Raw genomic sequence first — 23,446 nt, 5'->3', positions numbered from 1 at the left:
GTTAAGGAATTTTGACCCAGTGACAATGAGGGAACGGCGATATATTTCCAAGTCAGGATGGTGTGTGACTTGGAAGGGAATCTGGAGGTGATGTTGTTCTCATGTGCTTTTGGCCTTCTAGGTGGTAGAGGTTGTGGGTTTTGGAGGTGCTGTTGAAGAAGCCTTGACGAGTTGCTGTAGTGCAGCTTGTAGATGGTACACACTGCAGCTATGGTGTGCCAGTGGTGGAGGGCATGAATGTTTAAGGTGGTAGATGGGGTGCCAATCAAGCGAGCTGCTTTGATCTGGATAGTATCAAGCTTCTTGAGTGTTGTTGGAGCTGCACTCATCCAGGCAAGTGGAGAGTATTCCATCACACTCCTGACTTGTGCCTTGTAGATGGTGGATGAGTCAGGTGAGTCACTCGCTGCAGAATACCGAAGCCTGTGGCCTGCTCTTGTATTTATGCGGCTGGTCCAGTTAAATTTCTGGTCAATGTTGATGGGGGATTCAGCGATGGTAATGTCATTGAATGTCATGGGGAGGTGGCTAGGCTCTCTTGTTGGAGATGGTCATTCATGCCACACAAGTGCCAGACAATGTTACTTGCCACTTATCAGCACAAGCTTGAATGTTGTTCAGATCTTGCTGCATGCGAGCACAGACTGCTTCATTAGCTGCAGAATTGTGAACACTGCAATCATCAATGAGCATCCCCACCTCTGACCTTATAATTGAGGGAAGGACATTGATGAAGCAGCTCATGATGGTTGGGCCAGGACACTGCCCTGAGGACCTCCTGCAGCAACGTCCTGGGGCTGAGATGATTGGCATCCAACAACTACAACCATCTTCCTTTGTGCTAGGTGTGACTCCAGCCAGTGGAGAGTTTTCCAGCGATTCCCATTAACACTCGGTCAAATGCTGCCTTGATGTCAAGGGCAGTCACTCTCATTTCACCTCTAGAATTCAAGATTTTTTTTTGCATATTTGGTCCAAAGCTGTAATGAGGTTTGGAGCCAAGTGAACCCCAGCTACAGGAACCCGAGCACCACCATTTGGGAACTTTAGCTGGCCCTATTATTCTTCAGGAATCAAATATATGGCCAGAAATTTCTCCCTGTGATACAATGCAAATTTGACAATGATTCTGTCATTATGCACACTGCCCTTTCTGCTCACAACAGCTTATCAATGTCATGGGAGGGAACAATTATGTTTGCATTCATTTTGTTTGCTCTCATCCCGAGAATTATCCACAGGATTTGCTTCCGTTTTACCAACTTTTTGTTTCTGAAACATTTCCCTTCTGTTTCCTGCAGTATTTACACAGATCAGGAGTGCAGAGCCACGGAAAAAGCAGAGATCGGGAACGGGAGAGTGAGCGTGCCATAGTTGTCTCATTGGGGATGTTCCTGGCAATTGTGGATCGGGGCTTCAGAGTTCAATGGCATGAGGATAAACGCAAGCTCATGGACTTCTTTTCATTTTCAACACCAATCCAAATTATGCAAAGAATTCCACACTGGCTCAGAGGGTGTTCCTCGGAGATTGAAGTGGAAACATTCCTGGGGCAATGTAGTGGGAATTTTACTCTGCATCTAGGATTGCCAACTGTAGTTGGAAGTATTCCAGGATATTTGATCGCATGACATTTGGACACGCGACACGTGCCCACAGTTTTCAAATGTTAATCGCATTTTCCTTATAAAGGATGGGTCCTCTAATTAAATATCCTGATGCTGTTTTGCACTATCAGCTCTTACGTGAAAAGTTAAGAACCCCGTGAGCAGATGCAGGAAATAGACAGGTGCAAAATAAGTCACAAAGCTCTACTTTTATCCCATGTTGCTAGCACGTTGCCCAGGAGATTCAATTTTCTATTCCAGAAGACTCCTGGATAATCCAAGAGGGTTAGCAACTCTAAGATGCAGTGAAAATCTGGGGGGGGGGGAGGGGGGGGGGGGAAGGAGGGCGGGCGGGGGGGCAGAGAAGGGAGGAGGAGAAAGAAATGTAAAAAGGAACTGATTGGATAAGAAAAGTTACCACAGGTACTTCCCCAAGTTGGCTACTGCTGCAGCCAAAACACGAACCGCTAATAGAATGACGACATATCCTCATGATTAGTGGCGTGTACAACCCCATATGAAAGCTCTGCCTCCCATCTGTATACTGCCGCTGCCCATCAATGCTACTTTCCTATTTTCTCACGGGTTACTCACAGCAATGCCCATGAGATTAATCGGTCATTCTAGGAGACTCTTGGCCAACCCGGAAAGATTGACAACCCTATCTGCAACCTGGCTGTGTAAATCTGACCTGGAAGTGCTTGATGCGGAGTGTGGGTGTCTGAAATGCAAAGTGTTCCATTCTTCAACTTGATGAGCACAATTTTTAAACCATTTCCTCCCACCCATCTCGAATACTTATCTTTGAATCCAGTCCAAACAGGATGAAAATCTTCTCTGCTTGATGCTTTAACTTCTAATTAAAATGAGTTTGGGCTGCATAAAGCTGCCCATAATTTCTCATTAATTTGTAATCACTTTCAAAGGACTAAAAAATGATTGAGGGTGAGGCGTAGGGTTTATGTACTTTTAAAAAAAGAGAGAATTTTGCACTATAACCGGAGTTATAATAAAAACTGGAAGTGCTTGATACTAATACCGGCTATTGAAAGTAGTAAACTTTACCCATTCCTATCATCTCTCAGCTGAAGCAACTGAGGATGACACCATACTAAAGGATTTTATTTAGTTACTTTCTTTAAAAACATTTAAAAATATAGCTTGGCCTCAATGTTTGTGTACAGCAAATTAACTCTGAACTGCAGTCAACAAATGACAAATACAGTTAGAGGAGTAATTCACCTTTCAGCTAAGCTTGTTCATGATTTTCTGATGAAAGTAAACTCTGTAAACTGTTTGAAGCAGATTGAAAGAGAGTGCTTAATTGTATACCAAATATTTGATAAATACAAGGAAAAGAAGCGGTCAGTTGGCAGAAAAAGTTAACTAGTGATTGTACTGAATGTTGTAACACTGTCTTCAAAGAATAAAGCCCAGCACAAACTTCTACTACTATATCACAGACTATTTTCACCTGTGGGAGATTGATAACTGTGGCATTTAAAAAAGCAACACAACAATCCTTGAGCAAAATACTCAAAGAAAGGATGGTTAGCAAGAACAGCAATGCTAAAAATACACCCGACTTAAACTTTTCAGAAAATCCCTTCATTCGATTGATGCATATTGCAAGATCTTTATCCCAGTGATTTTCCAAACAATGTTTCACTTGCGGGATTGGTGCTTCTTCAATATGCCCAACTGTGACCTTTGACCATTTCTCCATCAGAAATTGTCCTGCTCGGGGATGTATATCCAGCGGGCGAATAACTGGAAGCTGTGTTTTCATCAATGTATTTACCCTCTGACGATAGATGTGAATTTTCTCAAGGAAGGCCAAGGGATCCTTTTCCTCTTCTATGTATGTACTAAATGTTATAAGGTCATGTTGTTCTTCCTTCAGTTCCCTCGTTTTCTGAATTAGTGGAACATATTCACTGGCAATTTTTAAGTTGACTTCATCTAAAGCAGCCAGAAGAGCTTGCTTTTTGATTTCCATTGTTTTTTGGAGATCCTCAAAATACTGGATGACTGTTTCTTTATCTTGTTGAATGATTTGTTCAGCTTGTGATTTCTGCTGCTCCAGTTGTTCAATGAAAATGGATACTTCTGCCCAGCGTTCATCAGTGAGCTGTTCAATAAGTTTGCTATATGTCTCCTTTTCTTTAATATAAGCATTCTGGAGATCATCAATGGGATGGCTTTGATGCTGGCCCACTGTTAAGCAATAACCACACACCAATTTACGGTCCAACAGACAGAACATGTTTAACGGTTGCCTGCAGTGCTCTGGGCAGGTAGGAGTCTTTGGGTGTTCTTCTTTCTGGTATTTCTCAATAATTCCCATCAGTGAAAAGTTTATTGGTAATGAGCCAATGCCCACTGGAGGAAGATCCACAATACTTCTACAAGTAGGACATTTCAGTGGGATTCGCAGAGGTCGCCAAATGGAGAAATTTCCTGATTCATGAATGATGTTCTCCAAACAGGTTCTGCAAAAAGTGTGAGAACAAGGCAACACACGAGGGTCTTCAAAGATAGAGTAACATACGGAACAAGTCAAGTCCTCCTCAAAATGATCCATATTTGCCTGCAATTAAAAGAATTAAAACTCATCAACAGTTAATATAAAGACCCGCTTATTTGTACTGTGAAAATTGCCGCCCTGGTCCGGCCTTTGTTAATGATTGGTCCCCTTGAAGGATAAGCCATACCCTGAAGTTTTTCTGAATTGTGTAACTGGAACTGCACATCCCAAGGTTTCACTGACTTTGCAAATTGTAATTCCAGAAGTCACAGAGGATAGGTCTCCCCAGAAGACACTAAGGGCCAGCCAAAGTCCCATACCCCAGCACAAGTGCATCCCTCCCCCAGCCGAAGTGCCTTACCCCAGTCCAAGTGCATCTCTCCCCCAGCCAAAGTCCCTCCTTAAACCTTGCCCCCCCCAGCTCCACCATAGATGGGACATTGTGTAGGGATTGTTTACAGGTTTATTGGGTATGGTGAATAGTGACAGTGTTGTGACTTCTGGATTTCATCCACTCCAACGATGTCCCTTGTAGGGGGTTGGAAGAAAGTGATCCGTCGTCCTAGAGTTCCCTCTCTCCTCCAATCCCTCCCCCCCACATCTCTCCCTCTCTCTCTCTCCCCCAGCCTCCCTCTACAACCTCCTCTGCCTCAGTCTCTCCCTTCCACCACCACCACCCCCCCCAGTCACTCTCTTCCATCCCCCCTCGCCCAGTCTCTTTCTTCCAACCCCCCCCCACCCTCGCCCAGTCTCTCTCTTCCAACCGCCCCCCCCACCCTCGCCCAGTCTCTCTCTTCCAACCCCCCTCCCACCCTCGCTCAGTCTCTCTCAAATCCCACCCCCCCCACCCAGTCTCTCTCTTCCAACCCCCCCCCCACCACCACACTCGCCCAGTCTCTCTCTTCCAACCCCCCCACCCTCGCCCAGTCTCTCTATCAAACCCCCCCCCACCCAGTCTCTCTCTTCCAACCCCCCCCCACACCCTCGCCCAGTCTCTCTCTTCCAACACCCCTCCCACCCTCGCCAGTCTCTCTCTCAAATCCCCCACCCCCCACCCTCGCCCACTCTTCCAACCCCCCCCCCACCACACTCGCCCAGTCTCTCTTCCAACCCCCCCACCCTCGCCCAGTCTCTCTCTCAAACCCCCTCCCCACCCAGTCTCTCTCTTCCAACCCCCCCCCCCCACCCTCGCTCAGTCTCTCTCTTCCAACCCCCTCCACCCTTGCCCAGTCTCTCTCTTCCAACCCCCCCCCACCCAGTCTCTCTCTTCCAACCCCCTCCCACCCTCGCCGAGTCTCTCTCTTCCAACCCCCTCCCACCCTCGCCCAGTCTCTCTCTTCCAACCCTCCCCCAGTGTCTCTCTTCCAACCCTCCCCCATCCTCGCCCAGTCTCTCTCTTCCACCCCTCCCCCACCCTCGCCCAGTCTCTCTCTTCCACCCCTCCCCCACCCTCGCCCAGTCTCTCTCTTCCACCCCTTCTCCCAACCCCTCCCGGCCACCCATTGCTTTTCTGCTGTCCGCCACCGCGTGGAATGAGAGCGGAGCTACACTTCCGATCCAGCACTTCCGATTCGGGAGGGTGGCATCAGGGGCCGGGGGGGCGGAGCAGAGCTTGACAGACGCATGCGGAGAAAAAAACACAGTACAAATAGTTACTCCCTTAATATAACTAAGTCTCAAGTTTCCACATTAAAATATTTGTCAGAATTGAATACAGTAACTTGCATTTATCTAGTGACTTTAACATAGAAAAACATCCCAATGCATTTTACAGGGGAAAAATAAAAAAGAACAGGCACGCTCATTCTGGAGGTTAGAAGTGAATGAAAGCTTGTTTAAAAATATGGGCTATAAGAAAGTTGTTTAATTTGGCGGGATTTAAGGAGACTTGCAGAAGGTAAGGTCAAGGCTCTGCCACCAATATTTGGGTGAAGCATCTGTCTTCACAAAGGAAGTGGATGATGTGAAGATTACACTAAGAGGAGAGGGAAGTTATGGACAGGATAGTAACAGATAGAGAAGTACTAAAAAGATTAGCATTATTTAAAGTTGGTAAGTCACCTGGTCCAGATGGAATGCATCCTAGGTTGCAAAAAAAGCAACGGTAGAAATAGCAGAGGTGTTGGTCACAATCTGTCAATCCTCATTGGATACAGGAGTAGTGCTGGATGCCTACAAGGTTGCTAATGTTATATTCAAAAAAGGAGAGAGGGATAAACCTGGAAACTACAGGCCAGGCAGCTTGACATTGGTGCTAGGGAAGTTATTGGAAACCATTATCAGGGACAAAAAATAAAACTTTCATTTGCAAAGGCATGGGTTCATCAAAGATAGCGAGCATGAATTTGTTAAAGGCAAATCACATCTGACTAACTTGATTGAATTCTTTGAGATAAAAGAGAAGGTTGATCAAGGTAGTGTAGTAGCTGTTGTATACATGGACTTTCAGAAAGCATTTGACAAAGTGCCACATAGGAGGCTTATTAAGAAGATGGAAGCCGATAGAATTAAGACAAAGTCATGGTATGGATACAAAATTGGTTCAGTGACAGGTGGTGGTGGATGGATGTTTTGCATACTGGGAGGTGGTTTGCAGTGGTGTTCACAAGGATCAGTTTTGATCCATTACTCTTTTCAATTTTTAAAAATGACCCAAACTTGGGTGTAAGAAGCAGCATTATAAAGTTTGCAGATGATATGAAACCTGATATGGCAGTAGATAATGATGAGGATAGTTATAGGCTTCAGGATCACAGACAGGATGGCAAAATGGGCAGAGGCATGGCAGATGGAGTTTAATGTGGAGATGTGTGAAGTGATGCACTTTGGGAGGACTAATATTGAGAGACAGTATACTATAATGGCACAATTTTGAGCAGAGAGACCTAGGTGTCCATGTACACAAATCTTTAAAGGTGGCAGGGCAAGTTGAAAAGGTGGTTAAAAGAGGGTTTCTTGGGTTTATAAACAGAGGAATAGAATATAAAAGCAAAGAAATTATGCTGGAACTTTATAAATCATTGCTTAGGCCTCAGCTGGAGTATTGTGGACAATTCAAGACATCACCCTTCAGGAAAGATGTAAAGGCCTGAGAAAGGGTACAGAGGAGATTTACCAGGGATGAGGGGCTTCAGTTATGAGGAGAGGTTAGAAAATTTAGGACTGTTCTTCTTGGAGCAGAGAAGGTTAATAGGTGACCGAATAGAGGTTTTCAAGATCATGAGAGGTTTTGATAGAGTAGATGGAGATAAAACTATTCCCTCTGTTGAGCATGTCAATAACCAGAGGTCATAGATTCAAAACCATTGGCAAAAAAATCAAAAGGAGAGAGGAGAAGATTTTTTTTCACTCAGTTGTCAGGATCTGGAATGCTCTACCGAAAAGGTGGTGGAAGTTAATTCCATAAATAATTTTAAAAAGGGAGTTGAACAGGTACTTGAGGATGAACAACTTGGAGGCTCCTTCTCTCACTTAAAGGGAAGGGCCAATGTTTGATTCATTCAATGTTCATGTGAGGCCACGGGACCTGCGCTAGGTGCATAAGAGCCCCAAATACTCAGAGTGCAGGGCTGACTAATCGCACGGTGCAAAAACAAAACACACCAGACTGGAGAGAATAAAAAATGTTGCCCTACCTGACCACCACTGCCTTTAAATAGCATGCCCCAAGCGGCCAGCCGAGGCGACAATGCCTCCTGCAGCTGCCGTTGTTGACACCCGGCGATGCTGCAGGGGGCAGGAGCGAATATCACATACGGGGCGCTGCGCACTGGATGGCATCACAATCTACGGGGCACTACAGAATGAGGTGGTAAGTGTTAGCATCAGCACAAAACTGGCAAGGAAGTTCGCAGGCGTCGCTCATTATGCCGCGTCCAGTCGGTAACCCTTTAGCACCCCGTTACCGCCCCCCCCAAAGGCACTAACAGGAGACGCAAACCAGGCCAATTTCTCCCATGTCTTATTTAATACAAAACCAGCAAATAATGATACTGTAGTTGTGTGTATTCCTACCCAAGTGATTTAGGCCTGAAGGATTGTCAAAGAAAATCCACTCCTTGATCAAAGTTCCAATCTTCATCACTTTTCATGTAACAGAAGGCATTGTGCATTAGAAGAGATACTGCTGCTTCACCATTTATAATCTACATTCCCCGCCACAGCAAGTGTGGTCACAAGTCTCATCACATTCTTAGACATTAGTAGAAGAGTAACCACATCTATCCACTGCAGTTGAAGGAAAATATAGGGGACAGAATCAGAGTTATGATGAGACCAGAATTACAGGTATAAGAATAAAAGAGCAAAAGGAGGAAAAGTGACTTTCATAGGTCACCAAAGAGCAACTGAGCATACCAGATAATTACAAACTGACTTCTACCATCAAGTTTTGATACCAAGTGTTAAATATAGCTTTGACCCTAAATGCAGCCATCAAAGATAAATTTTATCAGACTATTACATTCATATTACATATACAAAACAGGTTAATTTAATAGCATCAAGCTGTGATTTTTTGATTATAGTACCCCAATGTTATCAAATGAATGAAACATTGTCCCAAATCATACCACATTCAATTAGAAAAGTAATGACATATTTAATCTTAAATGTTTAAATAGTTCATCTTCAAAAATATTTCAGTTTACTTTTACAAAAATAAAATTGCTACATAGCAAAATACATAATTGCGTAAGAGCTTCATTAACATATCAATTCTGACTCTCATCTCAGGATTGACTACTCCAAACTATAATTTGTTATAATTCTTCCAGACATGACAAAAACACCTACGTGCAAAGTTATGTTGCAACAAACCACTCAGAACTATCTAGTAATGCAGTTTAAAGGGGAAAGTCACTTTTAGTTTAAAGTTTAAACCCGCACCCTACCCTGCCCAGGAATACAGTAACACAACATTGTTAGAAATACCACCCAGGGAGGACATATATTTATGTGTACCATTCCGACTGAGCTTTTGAGCTACGTTCATGCTCTGGATCAACACTGAGGAAACATCATTTTCTTTCCTGGTATTTTTCTAATGTGGCTGAAATCCCTCTAATTAATTTCTTTCAGTTCTGATTAGGCTGTTGCAATTTGGAAACAAACATGGATCACCTTTTCCAGCGTAACCTCAAGAGGGACTCCAAACCAGAATACAAAAGAATGTGGAAAATATCAGCAAGTCCTGAAACATAGAAAATAGGTGCAGGAGTAGGTCATTTGGCCCATCGAGCCTGCACCGCCGTTCAACAAGATCATGGCTGATCACCCACCCCCCACGCCCCCTCCACACTCCCCGACCCCCCCAGCCGCAAGGACCACATCCAACTCCATCCCGAACACATCCAATGAACTGGCATCAACAACTCTCCGTGTCAGGGAACCCCACAGGCCAACAACTCCCCGAGTGAAGAAGTCCCAGCCCCAAACAGCCCACCCCCCCAACCCAAGACCGTGCCCACCCCCTGCTCCGGACCCACCCAACACCGGGAACACTCCCCCCGCACCCAACCCACCCCGTCCTGTCAGAATCCTTCCCAAATGCAAAACACCCCCGGATGTTGAGCCCCCAACCCTGGCGCCACGCCCCCGCGACACCAACCACACCACATCCACCAACCGCCATCTGTGCAGTCAACCCGTCCACCCCATTCTGAACACTCCCCGCACCGAGGCACAGAGCCCCCAGGCCCGCCCCCCCCCAACACACTTCGCCCACCCAGACCTTCGCTGCAATGTGGAGTTCAATGAGTCCAACTCATCTAAAATACGGGGAGTTTTAATTTCAAATTTTGTAAAAGGTTTTATCTCAAAAATAATCTTCTTGAAAAACAAAGTATAATGCTAGACACCAAATAGGATTGATGTTTGGGATAATTTTAGAGTTTGATTTAGTTGTCGAACAGTTTGCATATTTAAAAAAAAAATGATGGAAATTGTGTGCAAGATCAGTAAAGATTATCAGGTAATAATGCATTCAATATTTTTGTCTTTTAATAGGTACCATGCTTGATCAAAAGCAACACTCAGGGCTTATAGCTAATATAATTTAAAAAGTTGAAGAAATGACTTGCACCCTGAGAAAAAGCTAAATGCACCTTCAAGTTTACCATCTATAACACAACCCTCAAGGTAACTCTTTTGTAGGGTCCACAAAATGTATTTTATGTGACAGTAAATAGTTGTGAGCTGTAGAACAAATTGGTCTAAAAAAATTCTTGGTAGTGTTCATACAAGGAACACAACTTGATTTTTGTCCCGTTCTCTCCTGAAGGGACTGATTCACGTAAGGTTGTGTGGTGCTGGCAACCCTCATATCTTCACCAAGTATTCTTCATGTAGAAGGTCTTGACAATATATTTTATCAATCAGGCTATATAACCCGAGAAGATTAAAGCCAAGCCCAGATTCTATTTTCACTTTATGTTCACACTCACAATAACCGCTCCAGTCTCTCTGAGTCAGCACTCTCACGATGACATTAGGTAGGGAGTTCCAGGATATGGATCCTGCGGTTATGAAGCAATCAAAACTCACTGCAAAAACATGGGCGTGCCTATGCATTTGGAAAGTAGGTGCTATATATTCTGTGATGCTCCACCAAACTTACAGTTAAGTGTTGGTACAAACACTGTTAGTCAAAATTCTAAATTAGGCAGATTATCAGTCTCCCCCCGCCCCCCCCACCACCACCTTGGGATCCCCGCAGAGAACAGCAAATGTCTTTCTCACTTGCTCACAAGCTCAGTGCACAGATGAAGCAGCATTCACTCTTTCAGTAACCTCATTTCAAGCTGTTTGGTGCTGCTCATAATTGGATAATACTCTAAAAAGGAGCCCCTTTATCCACAGGACTTTCTGAAGCGGGACATACAAAGCTGCATCCTGGAATAGTCTCATTCTGCCCTTTAGTCTTGATCTAGTTCTCTTCCTCTCAGTAGCAGCATTACTTTCCACAAAGAAAACTAGGTGTTACGGTATGGTAAACACCAGCCTTTCACCTCTGGGATCTGGCTTCAAATCCAGTCTCCTCTGTCTGGTGGCTGTTCGTAAATGAGTTTGGGCAGTCTCAATCCAATCCCTAATGGGCATGGTGCTAATTCATCACAGGATGGCTGGTGCCAATGTTCCTGCTAAGCTGCACAGCCGTCTAGGTGTCCTGCCTAGGCCACTTGCTGGCTTCTCAATGGCAGATTTTCCACATCTGTGAAATTTTAAACGGGCTTCCCCCTCCCCCCCCCATCCTCAAAAAAAATTATGGGGAACATTGGCTGGCGGGGAGCGGAATTTCCATTGGTTCAGTGGGAGACTGGATAAGCCTAATCTTAAACTCAATCATGTTACGTGCAGTTTTTAAAGCCACTTTTTAAAACTGTAACTTCCTCTACCTTCTGCTGCTTATGTAGCACCAAATTTAATAATATCCCTCCCATGTAGATTCCTTAATCATTTGTGACATGTAACAGTCTAATATCATGTCTAGAAGAATACTTCGCTCCTTTTACTCCTGTTGCAGACCTCCCAATTTATCTAAGGTAAATTGAAGTTGCCCACAAAAATGACTTTTGATGTCTCATTCTTCTAACTTCAGTATAAAGATCCAAGTCTCGTGTCCTTGGTCTACTGAGATGCAACAAATCCCAACAATCAGCTCTTTTCCCTTTAAATGCCACTTACCTTGATCCAGTATTTCAATTCTGTTGACATACAATCCAGATTTCTGTTTCATTTATATAAAAAACCACAATAGACATTAACCACTATGGACGTTCATCCCCTGGGTATACACAAAGTTAGTTTTGATTCTCTTGCTAATTTGCTGCAGCAGTTTACATCCCCCTCCCCATTTCTCCAAAGTCATTGACTCCTTATGGTTCCACAGGCACTCAGTATCCTCCAGTACCTTGCCCAAATTAAACATTCTTCATATGGAAGCCTCGGAGTGTTGAGAAGCTAATCAACCATGTGTGCATCACAGCTGAAACCAACCCTATTCTTACACAACATCCACATCAGCACACTTGCAGCAACAGGAGAGAGGAAAGGAAAGACTTGCATTTAGATAGCACCTCAAGATGTCCAAAGTGTTCTACAGCCACTGAAGTACTTTTCAAGTGTAGTCACTGTTGTAATGTGGGAAACAGTAATAGGAAGAAATAACCTTGGCCAGTTGTTCCTTCCCTAATCCAAGGATGATGTGACCAGCTGCCGTTTTGTAACTATCCCTCTGGGACTGTGAAGAGCAGGTTTCCAATTCCTCAACACCTAGCACACAGTCACCATGCTCAAAAGTAAAGAGGAAAGGGTAAAAACAAAATCATATTCTTCTGACTGTACTGAGTTAGGATGCTTGTCTCTTACAGAACCATGCTTAAAGTTTATAACAATTAATGCTTCCTACTGTTAAATTGCTGAACTATAAATCCATCTTTAACTTAAAGCATTGCACATCATCAAATGAAGCAATTAGGACAGGAGTTTCCACTAGATTGCGCTAGTTTTTTCAGCGCAATTCGTCCAGAATCGGGCAAACCAGCATCAAAGATCGCCGAATTTTAAGCACAAATTACATCCAGTGCAAATCAAGTTTCCGCGATCTTTTACACTAGTTTAAAAAGTCCATGTACTGCTGCCGAAGTCATCTTCCCCGCACCCCTAAAATGGAAATGGAGTAGTGCACTCAAAACAGTAGCAGCTCTTACCAAGCCACCGGCCCTGATAAATCACATTCCCGAGACCTTGATGCTGTCCAGCATTAAAGCTTGTTACACTGGGGCAGCCACTAAAATATTTCAATGACCGACTTCACAACATCATGACTTCAGTTCTGTTTCATGCAGGTACGGCCAGCACCTGAACAGCATTGCTGTTCCAGGACCACATTATCGGCCCCTATGTGTACCATAGTAGAGATCTATGTGGCCTAGGCAAACAAAAAGCTTGGAAACCACTGCTCGATATCAGTCAGGTGCTGGCCGACCTGCTGTACAATTACAGCATTTTCTGTTTAATTTCAGATTTTCATTTTTCCTCTTTAATTATATATTATACATATGTGAAGTTATTTTTCATTGGATCAATTAAATCATTATACTTTTTTTCCCCCCTCCATCATCATAGGCAGTCCCTCAAAATAGAGGAAGACTTGCTTCCACTGTAAAAGTGAGTTCTCAGGTGACTGTACAGTCCAATGCGAAATTACAGTCTCTGTCACAGATGGGGCAGTCAGTGGTTGAAGGAAAGGGTGGGTGGGGAGCCTGGTTTGCTGCACGCTCCTTCTGCTGTCTGCGCTTGATTTCTGCATGCTCTCGACAACGAGACTAGAGATGCTCAACGCCCTCCCGGAATAAGGGGTTATGGGGAGCAGACAGGGAAGTGGACCTGAGTCCATGATCGGATCAGCCATGATCGTATTAAATGGCGGAGCAGGCTCGAGGGGCCGTATGGCCCACTCCTGCTCCTATTTCTTATGCTCTTCCTCCGTGTGGGGATGTTGCACTTTATCAAGGCGGCTTTGAGGGTGTCCTTGAAACATTTCCTCTACCCACCTGGGGCTCGCTTGCTGTGTAGGAGTTCCAAGTAGAGCGCTTGCTTAGGGAGTTTCGTTTCGGCCATAGGGATGATGTGGCATGCCCAACGGAGCTGGTCGAGTGTGGTCAGTGCTTCGATGCTGGTCTGAGCGACAACACAGACGTTGGTGCGTCTATCTTCCCAGTGGATTTGCAAAGATCCTGCAATCCACTTTTCTTTTAAAATGTGTTAAGATGACACAGCCAATCACACATTGATCACTGTTAAAACCTAAGGTATAAATAGTTCTTACAATCACTTTAAATTAGTATTTTAAAAAACAGACTAAATCATGTCATTTAACTTACTATGAAAGCAATGTTTCTCATTCACCCCCTTACTGATTTTCCTTATTCATGGAATAAATGCTGTATTCCAGCTTTTTCATACCAACTATCCTCTCTATACTTAGACAAAAATACAAACTAAAGGCTGTCAATTGTCTTTATAACGTTGTGAGTAAACCATAATATTGGATAAGCTAATAAGACATAATAAGGAAACTGTTGGCCAACAGATAATTTGCAACATATGCAGAATTACAAAACAAATGATCCCATGGGTCCTGAAAGTGCACCTGGTATCATGCGTGTGCATATATATCTCAGAGACAAATTACTTTACAGGCATCTTGACTTTCATACTTCACAGCAGGGCTTGGCATTATTACTCCAAAATTAATTAACCAGATGTATAAGAATTTCGTGATATAAACTTGCTTTTTTGTGTCATTGTTTGTAATAAATGAGGTAACGATATATTATTTAGTGCATTAATGAGTGAGATCGATCCCGCTGTGAGCATTAAGCTGTGCTGGATAAAATCTAATTTCATTTTCAAATAACTTGTTTATAAGACTGCATTATAAATTAGCTTTTAGTGGAAAGGATCTATTTTTTAAAATTAGCCAATCACAAGGCGTTTATAATACAGATTTAGCATATTGTGTACACGTGATTGTTGGAAAGGTCTGTTGCAGTTATTGCAAAACATCTTGCATTGAAAATATTTCTGTAACCTTACCAGGCAGGGTGTGAAGCCTGTCAAAGTATAGTCAATGTACATGTGATGTGTAATTAGAACTCAGCATTTTCAAACCTGAATTTGCTTCTTTCACCAATATTCTCCCCAGAACTCTTCAAAACTGTTGACTTCTCACCCAGTGATTCACCCAAGTATATCCATTCTTCATGTGTGTTTCAGCCAATTCTGTTCTTATCCAACATCCACATATGTATATGTGGCTCGTATAAACATCGCATGGACCAGTTGGTCCGAATGACCTGTACATTCTAGGAACAGCGTTGGAGGTGGCGGAAGTTCGGGGAGAGTCAGTGAGGCCTATAAAAGGCCAGCGCGAGTCCGGGGAGTCAAGGAACAGCATCGGAGGGAGTTCGGGGAGAGTCGGTGAGGCCTATAAAAGGCCCAGCGCGTGTCCGGGGAGTTGAGGAGCAGCGTTGGAGGTGGCGGTAATTCGGGGAGAGTCTGTGAGTCGGTGAGGCCAATAAAAGGCCAGCTGGTGCAGCTCCAGCAGGGGCAGAAGGTAAACAAAGAAGAAAGAAATCGAACGGTGACGTCACAACCAAGGCGGTAAGTGATTGGTGAGTCGTTTTTCTTTTCTTTATCAGTAGGTAACTTTTATCATTGTTGTTGCCAAATTAAGTTAATCTAGGGGTTAAGTCATGCCAGGAGAGCTCGGACATGTGTTGTGGGAACTCAGGGACACTTACATGTGCGGGAAGTGTGTCCTGCTGCAGCTCCCGAAAGACCGCATTACGGCACTGGAGCCACGGGTGGATTCACTCTGGAGCATCCGCGACGCCGAGGATATCGTGAATAGCACATTTAGTGAGTTGGTCAGGCCGCAGATAAAGGTTACACAGACAGATAGGGAATGGATGACCAACAGGAAGAGCAGTGGAAGGAAGGAAGTGTGGAGGTCCCCTGTGGTCATCCCCCTCCAAAACGGATACACCATTTTGGGTATTGTTGTGGGGGGGGGGGGAGATGAATCATCAGGGGAAGGCAGCAGCAACCAAGTCCATGGCACCGTGGGTGGCTCTGCTGCACAGGAGGGCAGGAAAGAGTGGGAGAGCTATAGTGGTAGGGGTTTCTATTGTAAGAGGAATAGATAGACGTTTCTGCGGCCACAATCGAGACTCCAGGATGGTATGTTGCCTCCCTGGTGCAAGGGTCAAGGATGTCTTGGAGCGGTTGCAGGACATTTTGAAGCGGGAGCGTGAACAGCCAGTTGTCGTGGTGCATATAGGTACCAACGATATCGGTAAAAAACGGGATGAGGTCCTACAAGGTGCATTTAGGGAGCTAGGAGTTAAATAAAAAAGTTGGACCTCAAAAGGTAGCAATCTCAGGATTGCTGCTAGTGCCACATGCTAGTCAGAGTAGGAATCACAGGATAACTAAGCTGAATATGTGGCTTAAGGAGTGGTGCAGAAGGGAGAGATTCAAATTCCTGGGACATTGGAACTGGTTCTGGGGGAGGTGGGACCAGTACAAACCAGACATTCTGCACCTAAGCAGGACCGGAACCAATGTCCTAGGGGGAGTGTTTGCTAGTGCTGTTGGGGAGGAGTTAAACTAATATGGCAGGGGGATGAGAACCTATGCAGGGAGACAGAGGGAAGTAGAATGGGGGCACAAGCAAAAGATAGAAAGAAGAAAAATAAAAGTGGAGGGCAGAGAAACCCAAAGCAAAAATCAAAAAGGGCCACATTACAGCAAAATTCCAAAAGGGCAAAGTGTGTTAAAAAGACAATGCGAGGAGTATTCGTAATAAGGTGGATGAATTAACTGCACAGGCAGCAATTATTGAATATGATATAATTGGCATCACAGAGATATGGCTCCAGGGTGACCAAGGCTGGGAACTCAACATCCAGGGGTATGCGACATTCAGGAAGGATAGACAGAAAGGAAAAGGAGGTGAGGTAGCGTTGCTGGTTAAAGAGGAAATGAACGCAATAGTAAGGAAGGACATTAGCTTGGATGATGGGGAATCTGTATGGGTGGAGCTGCGGAATACCAAAGGGCAGAAAACGCTAGTGGGAGTTGCGTACAGACCATCAAACAATAGTAGTAAGGTTGGGGACAGCATCAAACAAGAAATTAGGAATGCGTGCAATAAAGGTAAAGCAGTTATCATGGGCGACTTTAATCTACATATTGATTGGGCTAACCAAACTGGTAGCAATACAGTGGAGGAGGATTTCCTGGAGTGTATTAGGGATGGTTTTCTAGACCAATATGTCGAGGAATCAACTAAAGGGCTGACCATCCTAGACTGGGTGATGTATAATGAGAAAGGACTAATTAACAATCTTGTTGTGCAAGGCCCCTTGGGGAAAGAGTGACCATAATATGGTAGAATTCTTTATTAAGATGGAGAGTGACACAGTTAACTCAGAGACTAGGGTCCTGAACTTAAGGAAAGGTAACTTCGATGGTATGAGGCGTGAATTGGCTAGAATAGACTGGCAAATGATACTTAAAGGGTTGACGGGAATGGCAAACATTTAAAGATCACATGGCTAAACTTCAACAATTGTACATCCCTGTCTAGAGTAAAAATAAAACGGAGTGGCTCAACCATGGCTAACAAGGGAAATTAAGGATAGTGTTAAATCCAAGGAAGAGGCATATAAATTGGCCAGAAAAAGCAGCAAACCTGAGGACTGAGAGAAATTTAGAATTCAGCGGAGGAGGACAAAGGGTTTAATTAGGAGGGGGAAAACAGAGTATGAGGGGAAGCTTGCCGGGAACATAAAGACTGACTGCAAAAGCTTCTATAGTTATGTGAAGAGAAAAAGATTAGTGAAGACAAACATAGGTCCCTTGCAGTCAGATTCAGGTGAATTTATAATGGGGAACAAAGAAATGGCAGACCAGTTGAACAAATACTTTGGTTCGGTCTTCACGAAGGAAGACACAAATAACCTTCTGGAAGTACGAGGGGACCGAGGGTCTAGTAAGAAGGAGGAACTGAAGGATATCCTTATTAGGCGGGAAATTGTGTTGGGGAAATTGATGGGATTGAAGGCCGATAAATCCCCGGGGCTCGATAGTCTGCATCCCAGAATACTAAAGGAAGTGGCCATAGACATAGTGGATGCATTGGTGATCATTTTCCAACAGACTCTGGATCAGTTGCTATGGACTGGAGGGTAGCTAATGTAACACCACTTTAAAAAAAAGGAGGGAGAGAAAACAGGTAAATATAGACCGTGTTAGCCTGACATCAGTAGTGGTGAAAATGTTGGAATAAATTATTAAAGATGAAATAGCAGCGCATTTGGAAAGCAGTGACAGGATCGGTCCAAGTCAGCATGCATTTATGAAAGGGAAATCATGCTTGACAAATCTTCTGGAATTTTTTGAGGATGTAAATAATAGAGTGGACAAGGGAAAACCAATGGATGTGGTGTATTTGGACTTTCAAAAGGCTTTTGACAAGGTCCCACACAAGTGATTGGTGTGCAAAATCAAAGCACATGGTATTGGGGGTAATGTACTGATGTGGATAGAGAACTGGTTGGCAGACAGGAAGCAGAGAGTCAGGATAAATGGGTCCGTTTCAGAATGGCAGGCAGTGACAAGTGGGGTGCCGCAGGGCTCAGTGCTGGGACCTCAGCTCTTTAAAATATACATTAATGATTTAGATGAAGGAATTGAGTGTAATATCTCCAAGTTTGCAGATGACACTAAACTGGGTGGCGGTGTGAGCTGTGAGGAGGACGCTAAGAGGCTGCAGGGTGATTTGGACAGGTTAGGTGAGTGGGCAAATACATGGCAGGTGCAGTATAATGTGGATAAATGTGAGGTTACCCACTTTGGGGGCAAAAACACGAAGGCAGAATATTTTCTGAATGGCAGCAGATTAGGAAAAGGGGAGGTGCAACGAGACCTGGGTGTCATGGTTCATCAGTCATTGAAAGTTGGCATGCAGGTACAGCAGGCGGTGAAGGCGGCAAATGGTATGTTGGCCTTCATAGCTAAGGGATTTGAGTATAGGAGCAGGGAGGTCTTACTGCAGTTGTACAGGGCCTTGGTGAGGCCTCACCTGGAATATTATGTTCAGTTTTGGGTCTCCTAATAGAAACATAGAAAATAGGTGCAGGAGTAGGCCATTCAGCCCTTCTAGCCTGCACCGCCATTCAATGAGTTCATGGCTGAACATGCAACTTCAGTACCCACTTCCTGCTTTCTCGCCATACCCCTTGATCCCCCGAGTAGTAAGGACTTCATCTAACTCCCTTTTGAATATATTTAGTGAATTGGCCTCAGCTACTTTCTGTGGTAGAGAATTCCACAGGTTCACCACTCTCTGGGTGAAGAAGTTTCTCCTCATCTCGATCCTAAATGGCTTACCCCTTATCCTTAGACTGTGACCCCTGGTTCTGGACTTCCCCAACATTGGGAACATTCTTCCTGCATCTAACCTGTCTAAACCTTATGAGGTCCCCTCTCATTCTTCTGAACTCCAGTGAATACAAGCCCAGTTGATCCAGTCTTTCTTGATAGGTCAGTCCCACCATCCCGGGAATCAGTCTGGTGAATCTTCGCTGCACTCCCTCAATAGCAAGAATGTCTTTCCTCAAGTTAGGAGACCAAAACTGTACACAATACTCCAGGTGTGGCCTCACCAAGACCCTGCCCCTGTACTCAAATCCCCTCGCTATGAAGGCCAACATGCCATTTGCTTTCTTAACTGCCTGCTGTACCTGCATGCCAACCTTCAATGACTGATGTACCACGACACCCAGGTCTCGTTGCACCTCCCCTTTTCCTAATCTGTCACCATTCAGATAATAGTCTGTCTCTCTGTTTTTACCACCAAAGTGGATAACCTCACACTTATCCACATTATACTTCATCTGCCATGCATTTGCCCACTCACCTAACCTATCCAAGTCACTCTGCAGCCTCATAGCATCCTCCTCGCAGCTCACACTGCCACCCAACTTAGTGTCATCCGCAAATTTGGAGATACTACATTTTTAATGTACAATGTAAACAGCTGGGGCCCCAGCACAGAACCTTGCGGTACCCCACTAGTCACTGCCTGTCATTCTGAAAAGTACCCATTTACTCATACTCTTTGCTTCCTGTCTGACAACCAGTTCTCAATCCACGTCAGCACACTACCCCCAATCCCATGTGCTTTAACTTTGCACATTAATCTCTTGTGTGGGACCTTGTCGAAAGCCTTCTGAAAGTCCAAATATACCACATCAACTGGTTCTCCCTTGTCCACTTTACTGGAAACATCCTCAAAAAATTCCAGAAGATTTGTCAAGCATGATTTCCCTTTCACAAATCCATGCTGACTTGGACCTATCATGTCACCTCTTTCCAAATGCGCTGCTATGACATCCTTAATAATCTGAGGAAGGACGTTCTTGCTATTGAGGGAATGCAGCGAAGATTCACCAGACTGATTCCCGGGATGGCTGGACTGACATATGAGGAGAGACTGAATCAACAAGGCCTTTATACACTGGAGTTTAGAAGGATGAGGGGGGATCTCATAGAAACATTAAAGATTCTGACAGAACTGGACAGGTTAGATGCGGGAATAATGTTCCCGATGTTGGGGAAATCCAGAACCGGGGACACAGTCTTAGGATAAGGGGTAGGCCATTTAGGACTGAGATGAGGAGAAACTTCTTCATTCAGAGAGTTGTTAACCTGTGGAATTCCCTGCCGCAGAGAGTTGTTGATGCCAGTTTATTGGATATATTCAAGAGGAAGTTGGATATGGCCCTTACGGCTAAAGGGATCAAGAGGTATGGAGAGAAAGCAGGAAAGAGTACTGAGGGAATGATCAGCCATGATCTTATTGAATGGTGGTGCAGGCTCAAAGGGCCGAATGGCCTACTCCTGCATCTAATTTCTATGTTTCTAATCACTGGACAGCAACCCATGATCAATTTCTCCTTCCCTAACTCAGTTGCACCATTTGGTCACTTGTAGTCAACCTTGGCTCAGAATAGCAACACAGCACATATTGGAGATCAAATATAGCATTTGTTTGGTATATATTGCTGTCATTTACTGAATCACAAGTGGAACTTCCACTAGTATGATTTTAAATCGCTCTCTCTCAAAAACAAATTGTTGCTTAAAGCAGTAACTAAAGAGCAATTCACAAAACTAAAGTACTATTTTCTCAGACATTATTTTTCTGACACAAAGCATTACTTGTGTGTGTATAGTAAGTAATGTCATTTTAGAAAGATCAATTTCCATTTCTGACATGACTCATGAAACAAAGATAAAATCAGAAAATGTGTGGCTAGAAAAAACTATTAGACCCTAATTATTAATTTTACCAAATAAGATTAGGTTTACCGAGTTTCAAAATTGAGGTTGAGAAATGGAACTGAACAGCAGTTTCACATAGAAACAGCACAAGCAAATAAATAACATTCTTCCCCTTGAGGCCATGTGTTATCCAGTGCTGCCTGCTTGGTGATTGAACTACAAATACAATTAGGTGGTGATCTGTTTCTTATTCTAATACAAGGAATGTTGGGTAAACATCTGGAGCATTCAGGTTCCTCCCTCAAGTTTACATGTCACGGCATCGAGATTTAGTGGAAGTGTACCAGGTTAAGGTTTTAGAGTTCGGCGATAGTGTACCGACATTTGGGTCAGGAAAGTTTGACCTGGGTACTATTTGATTTGTTTTCTTCCAAGAGGCTTTTTTTTTTTAATGACAACAAAAGACGACTATTGATAGTTCTAAATCTAACACATGAAGGGACATAGTCAGTCACTCATGTAAATCTATTAGGCAAGGCTTTGTCTCTTATTGGTAAATATGCATTACAATGACATATGTACTTCCAAGATGTCATTGCATAATTTATGTACGAAGTCACTGTGACATGCATCTTTTTCAGGTTCTTCCCTACAAAAAGTGAAAAGCCCACTTTAATAAGAATATGAAAAATAACTAGATTTTTTTCAAATTTATTTTCTTCTGTACCTATTTTAATTTCTGTATAGTTGTTTCAAATAATTAAATGAATTTTGCTTTTGATTCAACATTTCCTTTGACAGAGGAGAAAGTGTCTGTAGATCCCTATACAAGAAGAGAGAAAACAACCACCAGAAGTGCTGTTTATAGTTCCAGGGCTGCTGACAGTGATGGGGGAAGAATTTTCTGAGAACAGAATCTTCAGGATCATTTGGATGGAGCGGAAAAGCAACACCAGAAACTCCACAATCTGAAATGAAGGCTAGGCCAAAGTGGACATGCTGTCATTGAAAACTCAGCTTTGCAGAAATGACAGAAGATCTTGAAATGCAAATTTGTATTGAGAGAATGGAGTCCCGGTTGGCAGTGTCTTGAATGTCACAAGGGCATCATAGAATGCAGCAGCTTAATGAAGATCCTTAAGCAATGGACCTCCAAATATCCTGAAACTGCATTCGAATATCTGATCATTCCGAGAACTATGCAAAAGACCATAGTTACTCATTTGATTTATTGTTTGATGAAATGGAGAGGCTGTGTAGTGTAATAGCTTAAAATAAATAAACATAAAAGTAAAACTACCACTCTGGAATACATTTTGGGGTAAGTACTTACCATTGTGTTTATCCTCACGTGACCGCATGTTATCGAAGTCTATTCTCAGTTCATTTCACAAACATGCCTATTACCCACCAATGAATCGGTAATGTGGTCATGTGTGCTATTTAGTAATTTTAAGCAAACATCAACCATGTTAGGCAAAATGTAACAAATATTGAGCAGTGGTTTAGCCTATGTGCTAAATTACTGCCCCTCACAACATAGTTAGATAATTAATTACGTATAATAGCCGTTAAAACTATGAGCACTGGCAGCATATCAGCAGCCTTTACATCAGTTTTGGATTCATATTTGTTTTAGCACTACTGTTCAGAAAGGTTTGAAACGCAAGTAGTATTTGTTTTGTAGTTCGAAGTTTATACAATGTCAAGTTACCATTCTACTGATCACAGGACACTCGATTGGCTAGACAGTAAATATATTTAAGGGTTTTTTCTCTACTGTCCATTTTGTAATCGCGAAATCACCCGTGAACCCAATATGCTTTGTTATTTATTTGTGGGAGGAAGCTCTTTCGGAGTAGACGCCGCCTCGGCTCTTTCCCATTCAAAATATTGCACTAAAATGGTTATTAGAAGTTCGAAATGAGCAAATCATGTATACCTACAAATGGACCGCAGTTTCCCCATGGTCGAAGCTCCCGGTTCACATCACGATGGTTTGTATTCTAACTACAAGATCACAAGGTCTTTCTTCCACATTTCCTTTGACCGGGCCTAAAATTGAACACTGGGACTGGTTAACCGCTTTCGCTGTCTATTTGGTGTAAGAGCGGGACAATAGGCAGCACTCACCAGAGAAGATGTAAGCGCGACCTGTTCCGGGACCGTTCTCCTGGCGGCTGATGAAACTGACTAAACCATGGCCGTTCCTGGCCGCCTCACTAACACTGCAGTTTCCCCAGGCACAGTTTGGCAATGCGCATGTCTGGAAATTCCCGTTTTCAAAACCAGCGAATAGACGAGGCTGCTGCTAAGATTTGAATCCGAAAAGTACAACAAATCATCAAACCGTGTTCAGTAAATATGGGCGGATTGCGCGGCGAGTCCAGCTCCAAACACGGCAGGTTGCGACCCCTTGCACGAAGTTGCACATATCTGCTCCTTTCGGAAATAG

The 23,446-nt window shown here is 43.7% G+C and overlaps 1 protein-coding gene across 3 annotated transcripts; it reads right to left on the bottom strand.

Moving 5' to 3' along the window:
* Window positions 1-1,918: 1,918 nt before the first annotated feature.
* On the bottom strand, window positions 1,919-23,210 carry trim59 (tripartite motif containing 59). Of its 3 annotated transcripts, XM_070883572.1 has the most exons (3): window positions 12,302-12,475; window positions 8,149-8,217; window positions 1,919-4,197 (listed from the first exon to the last, which is right to left on the bottom strand). In XM_070883572.1, exon 3 carries the CDS (start codon window positions 4,189-4,191, stop codon window positions 2,857-2,859), a length of 1,335 nt encoding a protein of 444 aa, XP_070739673.1. In that variant the 5' UTR covers window positions 4,192-4,197; window positions 8,149-8,217; window positions 12,302-12,475; the 3' UTR covers window positions 1,919-2,856. The 3 variants fall into 3 exon arrangements, with proteins under 3 accessions (XP_070739673.1, XP_070739675.1, XP_070739674.1); XM_070883574.1 differs by lacking the exons at window positions 8,149-8,217; window positions 12,302-12,475 and adding an exon at window positions 22,934-23,210; XM_070883573.1 differs by lacking the exons at window positions 8,149-8,217; window positions 12,302-12,475 and adding an exon at window positions 23,125-23,210.
* Window positions 23,211-23,446: the final 236 nt, after the last annotated feature.

The sequence above is a fragment of the Pristiophorus japonicus genome, chromosome 6 (assembly GCF_044704955.1).
Source record: "Pristiophorus japonicus isolate sPriJap1 chromosome 6, sPriJap1.hap1, whole genome shotgun sequence".
Classification (NCBI taxonomy): domain Eukaryota; kingdom Metazoa; phylum Chordata; class Chondrichthyes; family Pristiophoridae; genus Pristiophorus; species Pristiophorus japonicus.
This window is presented reverse-complemented; position numbering and strand designations above follow the sequence as displayed.

Bases quoted from the DNA above. Each gene is read 5' to 3' on its own strand.
- trim59 (XM_070883574.1), bottom strand. From the start codon at position 4,191: ATGGATCATTTTGAGGAGGACTTGACTTGTTCCGTATGTTACTCTATC.